Source organism: Leptopilina heterotoma, unplaced genomic scaffold, assembly GCF_015476425.1.
Source record: "Leptopilina heterotoma isolate Lh14 unplaced genomic scaffold, ASM1547642v1 Lhet_100, whole genome shotgun sequence".
Classification (NCBI taxonomy): domain Eukaryota; kingdom Metazoa; phylum Arthropoda; class Insecta; order Hymenoptera; family Figitidae; genus Leptopilina; species Leptopilina heterotoma.
This window is the reverse complement of record NW_025110814.1, coordinates 2,195,025-2,218,019: the sequence shown is the minus strand read 5'-3', so window position 1 is coordinate 2,218,019 and position 22,995 is coordinate 2,195,025. Positions and strand designations below refer to the sequence as shown.

At 27.0% G+C, this 22,995-nt stretch overlaps 1 protein-coding gene and 1 non-coding gene across 3 annotated transcripts in view; one reads left to right on the top strand and one right to left on the bottom strand.

Annotated features, from left to right (window-relative positions):
* The window catches only part of LOC122499170 (guanine nucleotide-binding protein G(o) subunit alpha), a 132,117-nt gene that overhangs the window by 107,296 nt on the left and 1,826 nt on the right, over window positions 1-22,995 (top strand). For both annotated transcript variants that reach the window (XM_043607342.1, XM_043607332.1), the window contains 4 exons: window positions 1,235-1,395; window positions 14,058-14,186; window positions 15,912-16,041; window positions 20,798-20,951. In XM_043607342.1, the coding sequence (XP_043463277.1) occupies window positions 1,235-1,395; window positions 14,058-14,186; window positions 15,912-16,041; window positions 20,798-20,951 (574 nt within the window). The remainder of the gene's footprint in view (window positions 1-1,234; window positions 1,396-14,057; window positions 14,187-15,911; window positions 16,042-20,797; window positions 20,952-22,995) is intronic.
* Window positions 6,047-6,120, bottom strand: Trnaa-ggc. The gene has a single exon. It is a non-coding gene; the product is annotated as a tRNA-Ala (tRNA).

Below are 22,995 nucleotides of genomic sequence, written 5' to 3'. Positions count from 1 at the left end.
AACCTTCAGTTTTATTTATTAACAGTTTCTATAAAAAAGTGAGAATCGACAACTTCATACTTAACAATTTCTTTTCTAAAAAAGAAACTTATTAAGAAATCTAAACTTTTGGTTGATTACGGTCGACCGTAATTGACAAATATTTTTACATTATCTTTGCAATAAAGTATTTTTTCTTGAAGCACATTCACGGGATGTTAAATGGCACATGCGAAAATATTTACAAGTACTTTTAAAATACTTTTATTTGATTTTCGTGGAGTATCACTCGAATTACGGTCGTTTTCAAATTTTGTACGCGCGTGTTTTCTGTTATTTAAATTACAACAGTTTTTTGAAGACACGAGGCACATCAATTTACTATGTCTCAAAATAATTCTAATAATTTGAACTTTTATTTCCCGTAAGTCATTTTGATGTGCCATTTGTCTTATTAATGAAAAATGATAAATATCTCGATTACGATCAAAAAGGTTAAAAGTGAGGGACAACTTTTGAAAGCTTATAACTTTTTTCAAAATTAACAAATTTTTAATTTTCATACGGAAAAGTGTTCACTGTTTAATTAACTTTAAAAAGATGCGTCTTAGAATTAGTAACTCTTATTCATTACAAAGTTTTATCGTTTAACCCATCCGAGAGTATGGTTAGGGACAAGTAGATATTGTAAAAAATCGGGCACTCAGATTGGAATAATTATTGATATATTTAATAAATTAATGTAAAACCTTTTGGAACTGATTCATCTTATCAAGCTTTAATATTTCCAACAAAAATAAAGTAAAAAGTTATTGAAATTATCGAAATATATGCGAGGGACATGAAAGTTAAAGGTTCCAGAGATATGCCCATAAATGTTGACCGCCTTTTTTCAATATTTTAGTTGGACTTTTAGAATTCAATTTTACTTTATTTTAGAATTTATTTTTAACTTTTTAGGTTTTGAATTTATATTTAGAGGATAAATTATTTATAATCTTGATTTATAAATAAATAATTGAAAAAGACCAATTTTTAGAGACAAAAATATTTTTTTAATTTATCTGTTTGACAGAAAGGAAAATAGTGGAAAAATAAAACTTGTATTTATTTGTAAATGTAGTTAAATGAAAAATTTATTTTTCTCCTCTTTGAGTTTATGATTTTCCATTTATAAGAGAAATAGATTTTTTTTGCAGGGAACTAATTTTTATGTGACAATTTTGAGAGTAAAAATGTACTGATTGGTTTGCAGACGGACGCAAAAATGGTGTTCGACGTTATTCAACGGATGGAGGACACGGAACCTTTTAGCGAAGAATTGTTGGCAGCAATGAAGAGGCTTTGGGCGGACAATGGTGTACAGGAATGCTTTGGCAGGAGCAACGAGTATCAATTGAATGATTCCGCGAAATAGTGAGTACTTTTTCCTTCAAAAAAAAAAAAATCCTCCCCTGTGTCTTTTTTTCAATACACCTTTTATTTGACGAAAAAAGAAATGCTTGGGTTAAAATTATTTTTATTGTTATTAGAAAACAAACGATTTTTGGGACTTAAAAGAATTTGTAAATAAATTTTTTAGTATTTGGTATTTTTTTAGAAAGGAGATTTTTATAAGACTAACTTTAAACTTATATTTTTGACTTTCTAACTACCTTTTTTTGTTGTACTAATGAATTATTTTAGGTTGTCAGAAAAAAGTTCCTTTGAAAAAATGAAAAGACAATAATAAAAATATTAATTCAAGTGAAAAACGACAGAATGACAAATTGCAAAAAGATCCTTTTAGTTGACCTAAAATGCCTTTCGATTAATAAATCAACATTATAAAGAATAGATTTGAAGATAGAATATAGGCCTCTAGGAATCGATGAGAAATTTTATAAATTAGAGAAATTTAAATTTCGTTAAAAATTAAACCCTCAAAGTTGTTTTGTCCAAAGTTGTATTTTTGTCCCACCCTGGATTAATACTAATAAAAATTATTATCCTGAGAATTTCAATCATTCTTGAAAGGGAAGTGTACATTATTTTTAACCAAACTTCACTCACACTGGAAACCAATTTCCTCTTTTTATTTATTTTCGAATAGTTGACTTTGATCCACACACAGCAATCTGACAGAAATTTAGATCCCCTTGTGATCACGTCTCTGTATTGAAAATTCGATTAAAGAAAAATTCCGCATATATCAGGAAAATTTCGTTTAATTGAAATTCTATTCCATATTCTGCAATACTCGACGAAATTGAAATTCGAAATTACTCACTTTGTATGATATTAATAATAGTTGAAATATTTGTCATAATTAGAGAAACGTTTATTGTTCTATTCGCCACTTGAGTTCCTCTCAGTATTTTCATTTTGTTCAGTTTAGTGTCTGGTTATAAAGTCATGAGAATATTTTTAACTTCCGGTTGTCGCCTTTTTGAAAGAGTAGAATAAAGGTACATTAACGAATCGTTATTCGCTCGAAAGGATTCAACTCAAAAAGAAGAAGAAGAAAAAAAAGTAAAACAAACAAATGTCTTTTTTTCCGGTCTGAGTTCTAGAAAGGTTAAAAAGTTCCTTTTCTTGTCTTCTTTCGGTGTTTTTTTTTGCTCTTCTTCTTTATGCTCCTCGGTTCGTGGGAGAATTTCAAACGAGAAACCCTCTGATCGATATATTCACTTGAGGCTGTTTCAAGCCCAACTGTGTTTGGCCGACTGTGTTTGGTTCTTCCAAAGTTCATCCACTCGATAGACAATAAGGGAAGCGAGAGAGCGAGAGAGAAGGATAGAGAGAATAGACTCGGTTGAGAATAGACTTTTAAGGACAAAACAGTTTCATATATATACATACAGCCTCGTTGTGTTTAACTTGGCATCATGCTAAAATTTACTTTTAACCAGGTGTTCACAGCACACGTGTTCAGTGTTCAGAAACTCGAAATATACTACTGAGCGTTAATTAAGACTCTCAGGGTAATTAAATTCGACTAAGATTCTTGTCCTATTCAAGTTTCTGAAAACACATCTCTTGACCTTGGCGTGTTTTATTTTTAATATCTATTTCTTAGTTCCTGCTAAATTCAACTCTTCTTCTTTCTTTGCAAGATGCAAAAGCTCCAATAAAATTTTCGATGGAAAAAGAAAATTAACATCCTTTTCCAAAATCAAAAATTCTAGAGACCCCACTTGATTCTATTTTCGATAGACGATAAGAGAAAAATAAATCTATTTCAAAAGCGTTTTTATCAAGTGACAATAATTTCTTTTGTCCTCCTAAAAATATCGATGATGTGATGAAATATTCATGAAATTTAGTACGAGAGTGGAAATCAGCTAGTTTACTCCCGAAAATATATATCATATGTATGTGTGTATGAAGCGCGGGGTGCTCGTTAAAAAGCTTCAAGGACACACGACTACAGGAAAACCGCCTCCTCGCGAGCTTGACCGAACCGACTTGACCCATATAAGCTTTTCCAAGCTCCTCTTTCGCCTAAACTCACTTGCTTTTTGTTTTCACTAACCTTGAAACCGATGTACCCTAAAACAATTTTTCGGTGTGTCGACATTGAACGACAATATTGATGTTGTCAATTATCTATAGTGTGTTGCTGCAGCACTGAATTCTCTGAAGGTACAATTAATTTAGGTTCCGGACAATTTGTCATTGTCCTGAGTTATTGTCGATTAAAGTTGAATCATTTTAGAGATGGTACTTTTACCACTTGCATTAAAGTGTTAAATTTTGCGGTTTAATGGTAGAGAAATCTGTTTAGGATTTTAGGTATGTCTCTAACGAAAATAATGTGGGAGTGTTTTGGAATTGTACAAAAGTACTGGAAGATATGTGTTGGTAATTGAAGGTCCCGATCAAAGAACCGTTTATACATTTTTTTAAGCTGAAAATCATTGTCAGATGTATAAAAAATGATAAATTAAATTTACAAGATAAGAATTTGAGCCTTAAAAATTATAACCGATTCTTTGATCGGGACCCTCAATTTCCTTTTGTACTTTAGGAGGATTTTAAAAGTTTTGAACCAAAAGTAGAATCTGTTTTCGAAGATATAAATTTTTCCGGCAATGGCAAATTTAAAATTCCAACAACAATTTTGCAATTTTCGTTTCTTCTGGTATAAAGTTCATACATTTTTAGTTAATGAATATAATGGACAAATGTTTCTAAATAGGACTGAATTGTATTGAGAAGTTTTGATGATTTCACTTCTTGTAGCAAGAATTCTTATTACTGGTAAAAGTTGCCTAAAATCTCCACCAAGTAGTTTCTGACAGATGGTAAATCAACTATGGTTAAAATCACGTAATGTTCTATCAATTAATTCCAAAACATAAGATGATTTTGATGCCAAATCTGATAAAAGGGAATGAAATTCCAAAAGTTTTATGAAGTATTTTACCACGTTAACTTACGCCTTCTTAATTCTGTTCTATTTCGTTGTGATTATTACTCTTAATACTAACGCTGGTAAAATGTTCAGTTTCTATAGATATGAAAAAAAGTTCGTCTAGAAACGATTAAATTTAACCTAAAACTATTGCGTTAGTTCCACGTCTTCTGTTTGGACAAACATATCTCAGTTTTTAGCTCCAGTAGATTTGGTGGATTTTAGTATCAGTTTGTAACTTGTATCATTTTTTGGCTGCAGTAGATTTTGGTGGATTTTAGTCTTTTGGCGATTTCATATCCATTTGATGGTTTTAGAATTTTAATTAAAAAATTAGTAGTAGTTTCATAATATCTACCCCCGTTCTGACTAATCTTGTTGTTATATAACTTTTTGGTTTTATGACCCTAGAGGATATAATTTAAACAGAAAATTTGGACAATTAATTAAAAAAATCTTTTAACTGGAGATGTGTTATACGATCCTGTCGAGATTCGCATGTAAAAGACGGTTTACGGTGATCACGATTATAAAGAGCTGGTTCATTCTGCTGATGACATTTTGGATGATTAGTATCATTAAAGGAATTCCTGAAACACCAAAAACTTAATGCTGCGGTAGGGTGACCGTTATTTTGCGAAAGTTGGAATTTCTTAGGTCGCCGGGCTGAATTTACTTTAGAACATCCAAACCCATAAATATATATGTCGCCAAGGCAAAAAATTAATTAAAAAAAGGTTACCATACAAAATGTAAAATAGTGCACTAATCCTATGTTAAACCCCATTTAAACTTTAACCCTTCGGTGGCACGGGTTAATATTGATCGATTGGGCTTTCCTTGTGCATAGCTCATTTTTTTCACATTCTAAAGCAAATTCAGCCCGGCGATCTAAGAAATTCCAACTTTCGCAAAATAACGGTCACCCTAATGCTGCGGTATTGTTAAATTCTTCATTCGTAATGGAAAATTCTAGTTTTTTGTTCGTATACATTTTCACACTGATACACGGAAAAAAGAAATTAGCTGCAGCAGTAAATATATGTTTGCTGTAAAATCTCTGAAAATTAGCTACCACAGCTAAGAAGTTTGCAGTGGCAGCGAACATGTTAGCTGTGACAGCAAACATTAGTAAAAATTTATGCGAGTTTGCTGTCATAGCGAACTTTTTTGATCTCACAGCGAACTTTTTCGCTATCCCTATTTCAACGAACAAGGTTTGCTGTGGCAGCAAAATGTTCGCTGCCACAGCAAACCCTTTCTATGCGTGTATTCTCATCAGATAAAGAAAGTATTTTCGATTATTTTAATCTCTCCATTTTTCTAAAAAACTCTAAAAATTTTATACTTTTAAGGGCCAGTTTTAACCAACTCCGATTAAAAGTTAATCAATGATTAAAGTCAGTTTAACCCGCTCATGATTAGTCGGTTAACACCCTAAAAAAAGTAATCTCATAGTTAGAGGAAAAATCCTCTTCTAATATCCTCTCAATTGTTCCTCTCAAAACAAAAGTATTCCACCTGAATGTAGAATATTTTTATTCTTCAGTGGTTAATAAAAAAACAAAAGAATTAAAAAACAAATTTTGTTCTGACAGTTGGCTGAGCCAGAAGTCATTTAAGAAGAAGAAGAAGAAGAAACAAATTTAAAGCTATAAAAAAATGAGGGACTAACTCTGCTGGGGCTCGAAACCCAGGACCTATCAATTGCCGGTTGATTGCTCTTCCACTGAGCTACAGAGGTCCACATCTAACAAATTTTCATAGCTTTATCGATTCAATAATTGACAATTGTTTCGTGAAAAATTCTGGGAAGATTCAAATAGTTTGTAGCAGAAGAATACGTGCCATCTGGGCTATTGAGTCGATAAAGCTATGAAAATTAGTTGGATGTGGACCTCTGTATAGCTCAGTGGAAGAGCAATCAACCGGCAATTGATAGGTCCTGGGTTTCGAGCCCCAGCAGAGTTAGTCCCTCATTTTTTCATAGCTTTAAATTTGTTTTTCAATTATTATTGTTTTGACGGTGACGTCTAGGTTTAGATATCGTTACTTCTTCTGGAATTTGAAACTTGTTCGATATGGTAGGTTTTAGCTTCACGTTCAGTGAAGGGTCTTACTAATGAATTGACAATTGTTTCGTGAAAAATTCTGGGAAAATTAAAAAAAACAAAAGAATTTTTGGAGGTTCAAATGTCAAAAACATTTAATTTAAATGTAGTAAATAAAGAAATCAATACATAATCCTTAACCGACTAATCATAGGGCGGTTAAACTGACTTTAATCATTGATTAACTTTTAATCGGAGTTGGTGTAACTGGCTCTAATTCATGTAAGTATAGTTAACTATTAATCATTAATTATATTTATTTAATTAAAAACGTTTAATTTAGTGCATAAACATAGTTTTTCTTTATCAGTTCATAACCATATAGTTGGCAAATCATGTGCGAGAGGAAAATCCTCTAAAGTGAAGACTATTAATTTTGATACCATATATATGCAAGAGGAAAATGTGCATTCAGTTTAGAGGAATCCGCATCAAATCAAGATTACTTTTTTTAGGATAAAGGATTTAATCATTGATTAACTTTTAATTTATATTGGTGAAATGGACCCTTAGTAATTTTTATATTTTGAGGACTCCTATCTATGTAGGATACCCTTAAATAGTTTTCAAATCGTGGGCTTGATAATTTTGCACGAAAAAAAAAGAATTTCTCAAAGGCCAATGGACCACTAGAGTATCGTCAATGATGGACAATATTGTAGACCATTTCATACCATATATAGGGAATATATGAAAGAAGTGCACGTACAATGCTTATCATCCATAACATAATACAATGCTGCACACCCACGCAATTCAAGATCGTTTTTACATAGAGGGTTGTCCAGTCTCTATTGATAAAAGAAAAACCCTTCTCTCTCTCTCTAGTATAGCATCCCTTTTCTCTCTCTAATAGAGAGTATTTCTCAATACTCTCTGTTATGGTTGCCTCGATCCTGTTGGTGATGCTGAAGTAGGAGATGTAGCATGAAGAAAATCAGGGGGGTGAGAGATAATAGGGGATGAAGTATAAGTGTGAGTATAGAGCAGAAAAGATAGAGATATAGTCACCTCGAGTGGGATTTGCTTTAGGGGTGTCGGAAAGGGAGAAGGGGGAGGGTGGTAGAACACAGAAAGAGAATGAGGGAGTTGAGCGCATGAAGAGTCGCGTTTGGACCATAATACGAATTTCCTGTGGGAGATCGTCGGTGGTGTTTGAGAGAGAGAGAGAGAGAGAGAGAGAGAGAGAGAAAAGATGAAGAAGAAGAGAAGGGAATGAAATATGTGGAACGATAGAGCTACAGTCTCTCTCTGGTCTCTGTGTCGTATTGATCGGGGATGACGTCACGGCACCGCCACGCCCGTGTCACGTGGTTGCGAAAATGGCCGACACCATGCCTCTTCCCTACCTACCCTTCTTCTTTCCCACTGACAAGTCTCGCGACATGACGATAATCTAACCTCACCGCAACACTACACACAGAGATCAGTCAGAGGGTTGTCTTGTCCAAAGTGTATCAGGTATCTCCTATCTTTTTTTATACTCCCAATTTTATAAAAATCGATCGCTTTTTTTTGGTTAGGTTAGAAAAGCAGATTTCTCCCATTTTATCAATTAGGTTAGGAATTTCTTTCTTGTATTCAATAGAAAATTTAATAAAGAGGATGAATTCCTTTTTTCAAATAATTGGACATTTATGATTTGACAGCGTAGTTTAAATTGATTAAACAATTTAAACTAATTTTAGGCTTCTGAGAATAAGAAAATAAGTTAGATTCTGTTGATTGATAGGTAGCGCACTTCTCTCTCACAAGCGGTATATTGTCTGACTATTTTTTGCATTCGCCTCGACTCTAGGTGAATTCTGATTGGCTGAATCCATCAGAATGTTAATGATGATTGGACCATCGTTAACTCGGGGTTAAACTTGTTTAGAAAACAGTCTCTGGCTGCGGTTACAGTAGTTTTAGCGAACATAACCTCAAAATTGTAGTCGTATAGGGTATAACAATATTTTTACGGAGAAGCTGTTAATAAAGAAAAAGACAATTTTTTAAATAAACAATCTTATCAATAGGGGAACGATCACAATTTTGAGGTTAAAAAATTGTGGTCGTTTAGGGTGTTTCTACATTAGGTGAAAGTAACCTCAAATTTTTGGTCATTTAGGGTGATTTTGCAGCTTTTTTCAGCACTCGCCCCGAGTTAACTCCGGGTTAATGGTGATTAGTTAGACCAACAGAATGTTTTTAATGATTGGATAATATTTAACTCGGGGTTAATCCTGGGTGAGTGCCGAAAGCAGCTGTCAATAGAATTATTAAAAACGAACATAACCTGCAAATTCTGGGCGTTTTTGACAATTAACGGTCATTTAGGCTAATTCTGCAATACAGTTAATATCAAAAATCGAACACAACCTAAAAATAGTGTTTATTTCTTTTACTATAGGATTAATATTGTTATAATTATCCCATTAGAATGAACATTAGAATAACTAAACACTAGTTTTATGTTATATGTTCGATTTTTTGAGAAAAAGAGTAAAAAAAAATTGTCATAAATCTGATTTATTTTGTGATATATCGCAAGGCGACGATTATATTAGCAATATCATCAGGTGAAACAACTTGTTGCGACCAACGTGCACGCAAACGTATATGATGAACCACTTAAAAGTCTTCAATGGTTTGCAATTATCCTCAATACAAAACCATTTCCCTCTAAATTATACGCGCGAAATCAATTTAATGATGAATTCAATTAGAAAAGATCGGCTAATTATTTCAGCATTTTTTTTAAATAACCGCAATTTATACTTCAAAAATTACTATATGATAGAAATCGATTTTTTTTATTTAAAATACTTTTGTTATAATAAATGAAAAAAATTTGTTAAATGGGAAAAATTGAGATTTTTTTCATTTTTTTGAATATATAAACTATTTTATCAATCACTGTATATCCATGTTATTGACAGTTGAATATACGCGAAGTTTCAGTTAGAGAAAATGAAATTGAATCGTGTTTGTATATAAATTTATGTGTGTGTATGTAGCGTCAATATTTTGAAAGATACGATTCTTCTGACTGGAAAATATTATAGTCTGGAATAGCTATTTAATCTTGAATCGTATAGGGTTGAGCAAAATCGATATTGCGTACTCGACACGGTGTATGTGTATATAGTGTAGGCGCAGTAGTGGCGGCTTCGAGGACTTGAATATTTTTTTTTTTTTTTTTTGAGGTCACCGAAAGAGTACATAAGTAAAAGTAAATTCAAAAGCATATAAAACACAACTATCAAACTAGGTGCGAATGCAGTTGGCCGAGGGCAAAACCTTCAAAGGTTGTCTACATTTTTTTTCTTCCTTTCTTTTTAGGTTCGTTTTTTTTGTATTTTCACTTTTCGAAAAAAATTGGGTCAATTTTTGATAAATTTTATTGCTTTTTGTATTAAATATTAATTTCATATTAAATACTTTTTTTTAAATATTGAATTTATATTGGAAACATATTTAATCCTAAATTGATATTTAAGATTAAATAGTTTTCCAATATTATTAGTACTTTTGTACGAAAGGGCGCTTTTTATATTTTAAGGCCGTTGATACGAAATAAAATATTATTTTTAATATTAAATGTAAAATTTAAAAATTTAATTTAATATTCTTAATATTAATGACCTCTGTAGCTCAGTGGAAAAACAATCAACCGGCAATTGATAGGTCCTGGGTTTCGATCCCCAGCAGAGTTATTTCACATTTTTTCGTAGTTTGTTTTTTCAAAATTCAATGTTCTTAACACTAGTATTTTTGTAAGGTGTTTTTTATTTTCAAAGCTTGTTCACTCTATAAATAAATAAAATATTTTTTTAATATAAAAAGTAAATTTAATGTAAAATATTTTTTTAAAATAAATATTACATTGTAAATGTTTAAATAAAATCTTAAATTTATTTTCTTAAATGATAATATTAATTTAAATGCTTCATTTTTTAAAATTAATATTTAACGTTTAAGGGGACATTCCAGTTCAAAATGTCAAAAAAATCGATTTTTTTTTGTTTTTATTTTCGGGTTTCTTATAGTGTCAAGAATACTCTCCTAAAATATTATTGCAAAATTCGAAGTAAAACAAACGTTATACATCCTTATTCTTCGCCATATGTCAAAGATGTTTTTGTATGCGGATAAGCAATCGAATGATTTAAATGTTTTCTCATTTGCATTTTTTAAAAAAGACAAACAAAAATGTATTTGGTGTTGCTGATCACAAATTAGATATATATGTAATTAACGCCTCAAAAACCACCAAGTAACGATTTTCAAGCAAATCCGATGATTTTTTTAAAAAAATTTCGAAACTTATAAACAATAACTTTAAATGCGTTTTTCTCAAAATGTCTTTTTTTGAACTGGTAAGAGTGATATCTCGAGTTCTTCTGAAGCGATTTTAAAAAATCAAACGGGTTTGGATTCAGCGTCATCATGCCTATAAGTGGAACCTCAAAAACTGGAAAATTTCCAACTCCACTTTTTGGAGAAAAAGTACTCTAAAAAAAAGGGGGGGAGGGAAGAAAATTCCACTTTTTTGAGATTCCACACCTAAAGAAATATCTAACGAAGAGAATGTCACTTCGTTTTTGGTTTTATCTGTTTTAGAAAGTTTGAAATCGATCTTACCACCGAAAATGGGCATTTTCGAAAATGGCGTATATCGCCGCCATTTTGAAATAAAAATGAAAACAAAATTTTTTTTGCAAATTCTTAAATAAATTATTTATTACATGTAAAAGAAATTTTTTAAATAAATGTCATAGTTATTTTAATAATATATACTAAAAAAGCCTTCATTTTGCCTGTTTTGAACTGGAATGTCCCCTTAAAAAAATAGACTTAATTTAATATTAAATATTAAATTAATACTAAATATTGTTTTTGACATTAAAAAAAGTGAAACAAAAAAGAGTTAGGTAATTTTTTCGTAGTCCTAAATAATTCACTTCACTACACTGAAAAAAAATGTAATTGAATCAAATAATATTTATTGGAGTCAATTAAATGGTATTTGAACCAATAATTTCAGTATTTGAAGCAAATACCATTTAATTGACTCCAATAAATATTATTTGATTCAATTAAATATTTAATCGCTTACTTGAATCTATTAATTTTTTTTTTCAGTGTATAAGTGATCTCTATATTTGTATTGAAGAATAAAAAAGTCGATTAGATTTTTTTTCTGTTTTCTTTTTTTCTTTTATTGAAACGAAAATAAAGTTTCAAGGTAAAAGTGGAAAATTGCTTTTTCAATTCAGTGACATTTTAAAAGAAAACGTCTTACTGGGTTGTTTATGGGTTTTTGTAAGACGATTAATGTGAATTTTAGATTTTATATATGTTTCGGTGAGAAGAAGTTTTTTTGCTTTTTTTATATAACATAAGGTGCGGAAATGTTCTCGTTTTTTGATGAAAGGAACTTGTTTTTCTATTTGATTACATTTTTATTCTATATATATTTTTGTTTTTTTTATTTATTTTGCAATTTTCTGCAATTGTAATTTTTAGTTTCTGTAATTGTATTTTTCGGTAACTATTTAAGTTTCTTCAAGTATATATAGTAGTTTCGGTTATACAGTTTCGATTTTTACTATTCTTTTATTACTTTGGAAAATATTCTTTTGTTTTTTAAAATTTATTTTTTGAAATCTATAGCAATTTTGGTGATCTTCTGTATTTCAACAACACTTTAAGCTTCGGGTGCATTTTTTTGTGATCATATTTCTACCCAGTAAAAAAAAAAGTATTCAGAATAGAGAAAAAGTATTGGTGGAGACGTTCGGTGAATGCGTTTTCGCGACAAAACCGTATTGGTGGGTTACGGTGAATACATTTTGCTTACCGTGAATACATTTTTTTTAAACTCTCGTTTTAAAGATTCATAAGCAAAGTTGAGAATATTTATAAAGAGCGTAAGTGACCTGAAGTATAAAAATGACGATTGCGAGAAGGAAATAAGAAATTTTGAGAAAAAATGAAAAATTAAATGTGACAAACCTACAACGTATGATGATGAAAAGGAACATTGACGATACCGACAGAAACTTGAGAAATCCAAGTAAATGTATGTGAAACAGTAAGTTCCGCCGGTAACGTCAAAGTTCCTTTTAATCATCATACGTTGTAGGCACAGAAAAGCATATGGTAATTGATCAACATTTGACAATCTGTTTGTCACATTTAATTTTTCGTTTTTTCTCAAAATTTCTTATTTCCTTCTCGCAATCGTCATTTTTATACTTCAGGTCACTTACGCTCTTTATAAATATTCTCAACTTTGCTTAGGAATCTTTAAATCGAAAGTTTAAAAAAAAAAGTATTCACGGTAAGCAAAATGTATTCACCGTAACCCACCAATACGGTTTTGTCGCGAAAACGCATTCACCGAACGTCTCCACCAATACTTTTTCTCTATTCTGAATACTTTTTTTTTTACTGGGTATTTAATAATTTTTTAACGATTTTCAATAACGAAATTTATTTCTTTCTTTTTGTTTTTATGTGACTATGATTATAAAAAAATTGTAGAATTAGGAATATTTTGAGATTCAATGTGGAGATGTTAGTCGCCACCTGCGAACGCCAAGGTCACCGTTAGATGGCAGTTCAGTCAGATTCCTAGCCACCTAGTGTCGATCTTGGCGTTCTCAAGTGGAGAAATGAAACTATTTTTCATTTCTAAATTCATTTTGAGGCATGTCGTCAAAAATTTTCTAAACAATTCGAAAAATAATTGCAATTTTTTTATATTCTTCATCTAAATTCGTTCTTGTGTTCTTCTCCTGAGAATTTAATTTTAATTAAAACATTCCATGATATTAAATTTTCAGTTATACCAAAAATGAAATAAGGGATTTTTACCAATAAAAAAATATATATGTATTTCTATAAAAAGAAAAGTCGATTACTATTTTATATAATATTATAAGAACGAAAATAAAGTTTCAAGGCAACAAAACGAAAAAGAAAACTTTTTAATTTCAGTGACGAGTATAAAAGCGGTGAGAAAGAGAAGGGGAGGGGAATAAAAAAAAGTTTCGAATGGTTTTGATATTTGAAAAGATTAATATCAACTTTTTTTTATCCTTTTTCTATATACATATAGACGTTAAGTAGATTTTTTTTATGTAAATAATTTTTTTTCGTCCAGTAAGATTCTTTTTATGTCGTTTATTAAATTAGAAGGCGATTTTTGTTTACAAAAGCTGTGTTTGCCACTTCTTTGAGGGATATATTTGATTGATGAGTTTTCTTCATGACTTTTAACCAATGGATATTTTGAGAATTGTTATATTATCAGTCGAGAAAGTGCTTTACTTTTTTATCGAGGGAGGCAAAAATATTTTTAATAATACTAATATTAAAAATATTATGTTAATAGTATTAAATAATTTATTTATTAACGGACAAGGCCGCTGACAATAATTAAAATTAACAATTTAAATAAAAAAATTATTAATTAATGATTAATTAGCTATAAGTTCTTCTTTTCCGACTCACACTTTTATCGCAATTTTTGAATTAATTACACGCCTGCCGTGAATTCATTATTAATTTATATTTTACAGCTTCCTCGACGATTTGGATCGATTAGGAGCGAGGGAGTATCAACCTACGGAACAAGATATACTTAGAACTCGAGTAAAAACGACTGGAATCGTCGAAGTACACTTTTCCTTCAAAAACCTTAACTTTAAGTAAGTATCCTTTTTTTATGCAAATTTAAAAAATTTTAATATTTTAAAAATATATTTTCATTTATTTTTGTTACTATTTATTATATTTATAAAAACTAATGAACTAATAATTTGAATTGTGAATTTCGAAAAGGGCTCAACTCTAAAAAACCATAAGAGTCATTTTCCCATAACAAATAAATGGGGAAAATGATCCTTACTATTTTCAGATTTAAACCCTTCTTGAAAACGAATTATTTATAATTTATTTTCTTTTTCTTTTATTGTTATTCTAATAATAATAAATGAAAAGGAAAATATTTACTAAACAATAAATAATAATATAATAATTATTATAGTTTATTGTTATTTATTGTTATGAAAATATAAATATCTTCATAATTCATAATTTATTCATTTTTTTTAATAACTTTTTTTTAATTTGCATACATTTATTGAAGAGTTGAAAATTGAGTCAAGTTGACAACTTCTAATAATGATGAGTTTAAAAAAAAGTGGAAAAAAATTATTTAAAAACGTGTCAGGGGTTAGGGAAGAAAAGAAAAAAAAAGAAAATAACTCGTGTTTAAGTTTCATTTGGGTGAAAAAAAAGATCCACCTCGACGAGTAATGACCTCGACTGTAGTAACTTTTCTTTTGCTATTAGAACATGTGGGTCGTTTTACAGAGTTTGTGTATTCTAAAGAGGAAGATACACTATCATAACGTTAAGATCTCAATTTCCCTTGCCCCCACTTTTTTTACAAATAAAAAAAAAATTATTTATCTCTTTTTTCTGTAATTTTCATATTTTGATGAAATAAAATAATATTCAATTGCCACAAGTCAGTGAAATTGGGGAATTTAGGGAAAATGAAATTTGTCAGAGAAATCAGGGAAATGTCGAGGGAATTTTATCAAAAATAATAAATAAAATTGGTAAAAAAATTTAATTTTATAGAGTCGCGACTGTTTATCCAAAGCAATTGAATTAATAATTTGAATTATAAAAAATACTTTTGAAATTATATACAAAAAAATAAATAATAATTAATAATTTTTTATAAATTTAATTTAAATAGATTTTATTTTACAATTAAACAAAAATGATATTTCAAATAATTTTATTTAAAATTCTGGAAAATTTGGCTTTTAAAATATTCTAGTTGTATTTTTAAAAGATAATTGAATTTTCATAAACAAGTAATTATAAATTTTTGAAATAAGTAAAATTTTCGAGAATTCCAAAAGAAATCGAACTTTTTTGAATTTTTTGAAAATGATCAATAAGGAAAATTGGTGAGAATTTTTTTAAAATAAAAATTTTAATAAATTTACTCAGTGCCTGTAAATAAATAAATAAAATCAAAATAAGTAAAGTCAGTGAATGAAGTTAAAATAAATAAAGTCAATAAATTCAATTAAAATAAATAAAGTCAATAAATAGAATTAAAATAAATAAATACGAAAGGGTTCTCGTTTAAGAAAATAAAATAGAAAATGGTAAAAAAATATTTATTTAGTAAATTTATTTTAGTAAATGTAAAATAAATATTTTTTAATTTAAATCATTTGTAGGCCAGTTTTTCCACAATTGTTTGTTTATTAACTTTTGTTGTTAAAACAAACAATTGTGGAAAAACTGGCCTACAAATTATTTAAATTAATATATTAAGAATCCACAAAAAAAAATTTTTCATCTAATTATAAATATTTTTTGTTAATAAATGAATTATTTCTCTGCAGATTATTTGACGTCGGTGGACAGAGGAGTGAACGTAAGAAATGGATACATTGCTTCGAGGACGTGACTGCGATTATTTTCTGTGTTGCAATGTCAGAGTACGATCAAGTCCTTCACGAGGACGAAACTACGGTGAGTTATTTCGTCTACATTTTTTAGGATGAGAGGGAAAATTATATTTTTCCTCCCCTCAATTTTTCATTTTTTTCTGTGTATCAGGACAACAAATTTTTAGAAAGAAAATAATTTTTCTTTTTTTTTTATTTCGATGAAAACAAAGATTTTCCCTTTATTTTCTTAAAAAGACTTTTATGCTTCTTGTTTGTTTATAGAAAACAAGAAAAATAAATATACATAATTAAATAAATTTTTTTTCGATCTCAAAGAAAATAAAAGTACCAAAAAATATTAAATAAATAGCTATAGACTTTCCTTTTTCAAACACTAAAAAACTATTATAGTTGAAAATTACACAGAGAGAGAATAAATATTAAATTTTAGAAAAATATTTTACAAATGCGACAAAGCGAAATTTTGATATAAAAATAATAAATTTTAAAAAGACTTATGTGAAATTTAGTAAAGTTACATTAAATATCAAGAATATTAATTAAATTTTAATATAAATTTTTACTATATTTCATATAATTTCTTTTAAAATTTAGTATTTTTTATATAAAAATTTCGCTTTGTAGCATTTTTCTCCCAATTTGTAAAATACTTGATTACAAAATTTAATATTTATTCTCTCTCCGTGTATTTTTGAGAAAAAAATTGTGTAAATATCAAAAGAAGGAAAGAAAATAAAAAAAACTGAATAATTTCTGTCCATTTTATTTTTTCGTTTTTCAAACATAAAAAATTAATAAAAAAAACAACGCTAGATAAAAATTATTTATGAGAAAGAAGCTTGTGAAAATCGAAAAAAGGAAAGAAAATAACAAAAAAGATGAAAGGGGAATAATTTATATTTTTTTGGTAATTTTCTCTTTTTTTAGAAATAAAAATTTATTTATTTAATTAGTTATTTATTTATATTTTAATAAATCAATAAATTTAATAATTTAAAGAAATAAATATTTATTAACACACGGAAAATCTTTGTATTTTATCATTATTTTGTCTTCCAATGCATTTTTTTTCTTTGTAGGCAAATAATTACTTTACAGGTGGTCGACGGAGAGTTTTTGAGGCCTTCGACCATTTTTTTCGTAGATCAATTTTTTTTCTTTCATTTTTTTTAGTATTTTTTTCCTTTTAGTAATAGACTGCACGATTTGTCTTTCTCGAGAGTGACTTGGAACGAATTGAATTACCGTTTGCAAAGCGGAAACGGAATTTCTCTTCTGGATTAGTCCACGATCGATCACAGGCTCAGCGAGTTCGCTGTACGTGCGAACAAGCTTTGATCATCCCTTTACTTCAATTTTTAGTCAGAAGTGAAAGAAAAAAGAAAGAAGAAAAAGTAAATTAAAACCTCAGAAAATCGACGGGCGAAGAAAAAGTTTCAATGAGACTTTTTTTTGGCAAATTAAAATATTCTTTTTTTCTTATATATAAGAGTTTGCAATTAAAAGTTAGAAAAGTATTTTTTTAATTACATTAAGAAGATTCTCAGTTTAATTCAATTTTGAAATTGAAAATTATATTTATGCGGTAAATTGAATTTTTAACTTAATTATTGTGTAATTTTTTTAAATTGAAAAAAATTTAATATTTACTGGGAAAATGATTATTTTTACTGAGTTTATGAAACAGGGAATTAAAAATTTGAGAATTTAAAAAAGTTGCGTATATTAAAATTATAATTTTGAAATTAATTTAGAAAAAATTGTATGTAGAATTTTTTGGCTTGTAAATTAAATATTTTCTCTTTAATATTTGATAAACTTTTTCTTTTGCTTTCGAATTTTTTAAAAATTAATTCACTTTGAGATATATCTATATATTTAAAATTTTAAAATTTTTAATTGCAAATTTTTAACTTGTCACTTTTTTAATATTTAATTGCAAATTTTTAACTTTTAATCACAAGTTTTTAATTTTTAATTACAAATATTTAACTTTTTAAAATTTTTAAATCAACCTTTTTTACAGAAGGAGAGAAAATATTTCAGATAAAGAAGAAAAAATGAAATATTTATTAAAGAGCAAAATTTATTACGTTCGACTCAAAAAATAAAGTTTTTTTTCCTTCTTATAGTTTGCAAAAATTTTCAATTTTACATTTTCTCATTATCGAGTTTTTTGAAAAGTTATTTTTCAAGGGTGAAGACTTGAATTTTCTTTTTTTTCTTTCCTCTATATATTCAAAATGTCAAATTAAAAGAAGCGTAATTTTCAGAAGTGGAATTTTTAAAGTTTTCAGAAAACTTGGAGAGAAATTTTCATAAAACTTGTGTGTAAATTCTTTGAAAAGTGGACAATTTAATATTAAATTGCATTGTAAATCGCATTTTCTAAATTATTCAGAGAATTCCTTGAAACAAATTCAAAGGATTTTTCGAAAAATGGAGAAAAAAAATTAGAATTAAAAAAAGAGAAGAAAAACTTCATTTATAATTTCAAGGATTTGCGATTTACAATCTTTGCATATTTTAATTTTGTACGTATTACGTTCTGGAATTTTTTTTTTTAGAATTAAAAAATTTGTTTTCTAATAAATAAACTAATTTGTTAATAAACATTTGAATATTTATTTAAATATATTTTAATTTTGTACGTATTTCGTTTCTGAATTTTTTTTGAAAATTAAAAAAATTTTTTTTAAATAAATAAATATATAAATAAATAAATAAATGAATGAATGAATGAATAAATAAATAAATATATAAATAAATAAACTTATTTGTTAATAACCATTTGAATATTTATTTATATATTTTTTATAAATAACTTGATAAATAAATAAATTAAGCATCGAAGAGTTGAAAATGTCCACTTCAGCCTTTAGAATTTAAAGTGACGATTTACTCCCTTGCATTAAAATAGAACACTATTTTTTCTACCTAGAGTTAAAAAAACAATTTTATCCATTACAATAGACAATTTACTTCTTAAAATTGAAAAAAATATATGCTAAAAATTTACTAGAATTGAGAAAAGAGTCAATTTACTCCCTAGTGTTAAAAATTGTCATTTTAGTCCCTTGATTTTGAAAATTAATTTTTTTTTGTTATTTCAAACAAACAAAATTTTACCGAATTGATATAATATTAGTTATAAAAATCTTCTTTTCTTTTATTTGAGGGAAAATTTTCGAATAAAGAAAAAATTACTTTGAGAAAAATGTGTGAGAAAAAATAAGAAAATAAATCTTTTCGTGTGTGAAACGAATTGTAGATTATGCCGGAAAAGGGAACTTTAGATGGGAACTCACAAAACAGGTGGCAGCGATTAACAGTGTCAACGAGTTTAGTTACATATGCCACCTATCTATTTCACAGCTCAAGAAATAAATGGCTCTCGTTAAATTCAAAGTGCACAACTCCTGGCACAACTACAACTCCCATTCTTGATTTTAATTGTTGCTATATACACAATCAAAACAAGAATCTGGACAAATTATTTTTTTCCAAAAAATGAAAAATGTAAATAGCAGAAAATTTTGTAATTTTTGATTTTTAACTAAAAAAATCATTTATTTATTTTTAAGATGGCACAGTGTAGGAAAAATTACTTTTCTTCAAATAAAAATATATAGAATAAATAAATATAAATTTTAAATAAAAGCATATAGGAATGTTTATTTAATAAAAAAATTGATACATCCGGACCCTCAATTAAAGTAAATTAAAGTTAAAAAAATTTTGTAATTCTATAATTAAAATAGTGAAAAAAAATTGAAAAAGAAAATTTGCAATTTAATAATTGAAATTGTAAAAAAAAATTTTGCAACTTGTAAAAACGTTTGCAATTTAATAATTAAAATTGTGAAAAAAATTCCTAATTTTCTAATTACAGTTAATTTATTAATGTACCAATTAAAAAATTTAATGATTTAATTTAAAATTTAGTGACAAATAAACTTTGAAAAAATGCAAATATAGAATAAGAAGAAAAAATTGGAATAACATTGAAAAAGTAGAGTGAAGAAAGAAAAATTAGAGAATGATTCGAATTTTTTTTACACGTGTGTATAAAAAGAAAGAAGAGATCAATTGTTTGGGTCACTGCACGTGGGTCGCTTTAATTTTGATCTTAATTTAATGCACATTTTATGACAAGCACGTATTTTTATTACCGTGTCAAAAAGGCAATTGACCCCAAGGGAATCTTTTGTCATTTCGTGTCAGAATTTGAAATATTTTCTCATTTAACTTCCTTAAAACGAAATATATACGAGTGGAATATTGCATATTATAAAAATAAATAGAAAATTCCCCCCTTTGCCTTTGTTTCAAATCATTTTTCTTCTTTATGAGACCAAAAAAAAAAATTAAATAAATAGAAAAGCGAAAAAAAAATGAAAGCAAAAATAAAGAATAGAAAAAGCAAAAAAGAAAAATTAAAAATTAAAAAATTATTGTATTAAACTATACAGTAAAATTTAATTTTTTGTACTTTTTAATATATTGATTAAACTATATTTATGGCAAGTTGCTTTAATAATTTTTTTAACCCTCGAACGTATTTTCTTTTCTGTTATTATGTATGTATGTTATTATTATTATTATTATTTTTATTATTATTATTTTTAGGTATTATTATTATTTTTATTATTATTATTATTATTTTTATTATTATTGTTGTGTATTTATTATGTATAATATTTTATTTGTTATAAAAAAAGAGGAAAAGACGATACGTTCTTGGGTTGAATTAAACGAAGACGAGATTCCATTGATTGTTAAATGTTTTTAACAAGTTTTCTTTTTTCCGAACACAGAATCGAATGCAAGAAAGTTTGAAGCTTTTCGACTCAATCTGCAACAACAAATGGTTCACAGACACGTCGATCATCCTCTTTTTGAATAAAAAGGATCTTTTCGAAGAAAAGATTCGCAAATCTCCTCTCACCATTTGCTTCCCCGAATACGCTGGTAAGTCTCTCTGATTTATTTCTATACATTCTATTTTCTTTTTCGCTTCATTTATTTTGAGTATTTAAAAATAATTTTCTTTAGAATTTTAAAATAAATTTGATTCTCTTTTTATATTCTATTTTAATGGAGGTTAATAAAATAAGTAAAATAAGTAAAATAAATAAAACAAGTAAAAAAATAAAATAAATCTACAATAAATAAAATAAATAAATAAATAAAATAATTTAGAAACATACTTGTTATTTAATGCAGGGTTGCCACGAGTCAGAAAAATCAGGGAATTTTATAAAAAATATACAAATTTTTAAATTATTACAAAAATTCTGGTTTTTGGTGTAAACATTTTTGAAAAATTAAAAAAAAATTGCGAATTCTCGTCGAATTTGAAAAAAAAACAATTATTAAAGAATTATCCATTTAAAATTTTGTGAACTTAAATTGCAAATAATTAAATTTGATAAAGAATATCATTAGATTTAAAAAATGAAATTTTCAAGAATTTTATTTTAATAATTGAAAAATAATTTAATTTTGTAGAGTCCCAATTGCATCTAAAACAATTGAATTAATAATTTAATTATAAAAAAACTTATAAAATTATGTATAAAAAAATAAATAATAATTACTAATTTAATTGGTATCCGGACAAGAAGTTCAAAACAAAAAGTCTAAACCAAAAAATCCAAAGAAAATGAAATCCAAAAAAGTAAAAAAAGATAGTTTTACTTTGGACTTATTTTTTGGATTTTTTGTCCTGTTTAAAAAGTCCAAATAAATTAAAAATCCAATGAAAAAAATTGAGTTATAAAAATTTAAATGGTTGTCTGGAATGAAATTGTCCTTTTTTTAGTTGCTCATTTCGATGACTGTGAATCGAAAGTAGGTAAACTTAACATTTTAAATTTCTGAAAATAATTAAATTAATCGAGTAATTTAATTGGAATCCTATATTGAAAAAAATAATTGAATTTTTGTAAAGAATTTTATCAAAATTGTTGAAAATTATTGTATTTCTTGGAATAATTGTTTTAAAAATTTGATAGAATAATTGCAATTTTTCTAGAAATTTTTTTTATTTATGAAAATAATTAAATTTTTGTGTGAAAAATTTTGTATTTATGAAAATAATTTAATTTTTCTGAAGAATTTTATTATTTCTGTAAATAATTAAAACCTTCCTTTTTTAAAATTAACATTTTAAATTCCGATTTTATAGCGTAAAAAATAAAAACATGGCTTTTTCACATGTTTCATTATTTATTTTGGACGTTTATATTTATTTTGGATTTTTTAACTTTAGACATTTTTATTTTGGATTTTTTGTACTTTGGACTTTTTTTTCTTTGAGTTTTTGGATTGGAATTCTTGTCCTGTAATTAATTTAATTTTAAATAGATTTGATTTTATAATTAAAAAAAAATTGATGTTTTGAATAATTTTATTTTTAATTCTGAAAAATTTGCAAATATTTCAGTTCCATTTTTTAAAGATAATTGAATTTTTATAAACAGGTGATTAAAATTTTTGAAATAATTGAAATTTTCTAAAATTCAATCTATAAAAACTGTACTTTTTTGATATTTTTGAAAATAATCGTGCAAAGTTCGTAACAGTAAATAATTTTATTTTTAAAATATGTAGGTAATCCTAAAAGTTTTAAATCATAAATTTTTGCTTCTAAAAATGATCTTTTTTTATAATTTCAACTCAATCTTGAATTATTTTTTTTATACTGATCAGAAAAAAGGCAAAATTCTGTCTGGTAATTATAGGGAAAATCAAAATTTTTTTGTTGCAACCCTGTACTTAAATAAATAAATTGAAGAATTTTTATTTGAAAAATACTTGTTAGCAAATTAATTACCTATCTAATTAAATAATTTTTCAAAAAAAAATTTTCTGTAAATTGGTATTTATTTTTATTCTTATTTTTCATTTATATTGTATTTTTTGTTAATTAATTTATTTTTATTTGTTCATTTATTTCTTTTTTCATTTTTACTTTTATTACTATTATCTATATATGAAGACATTTATTCAG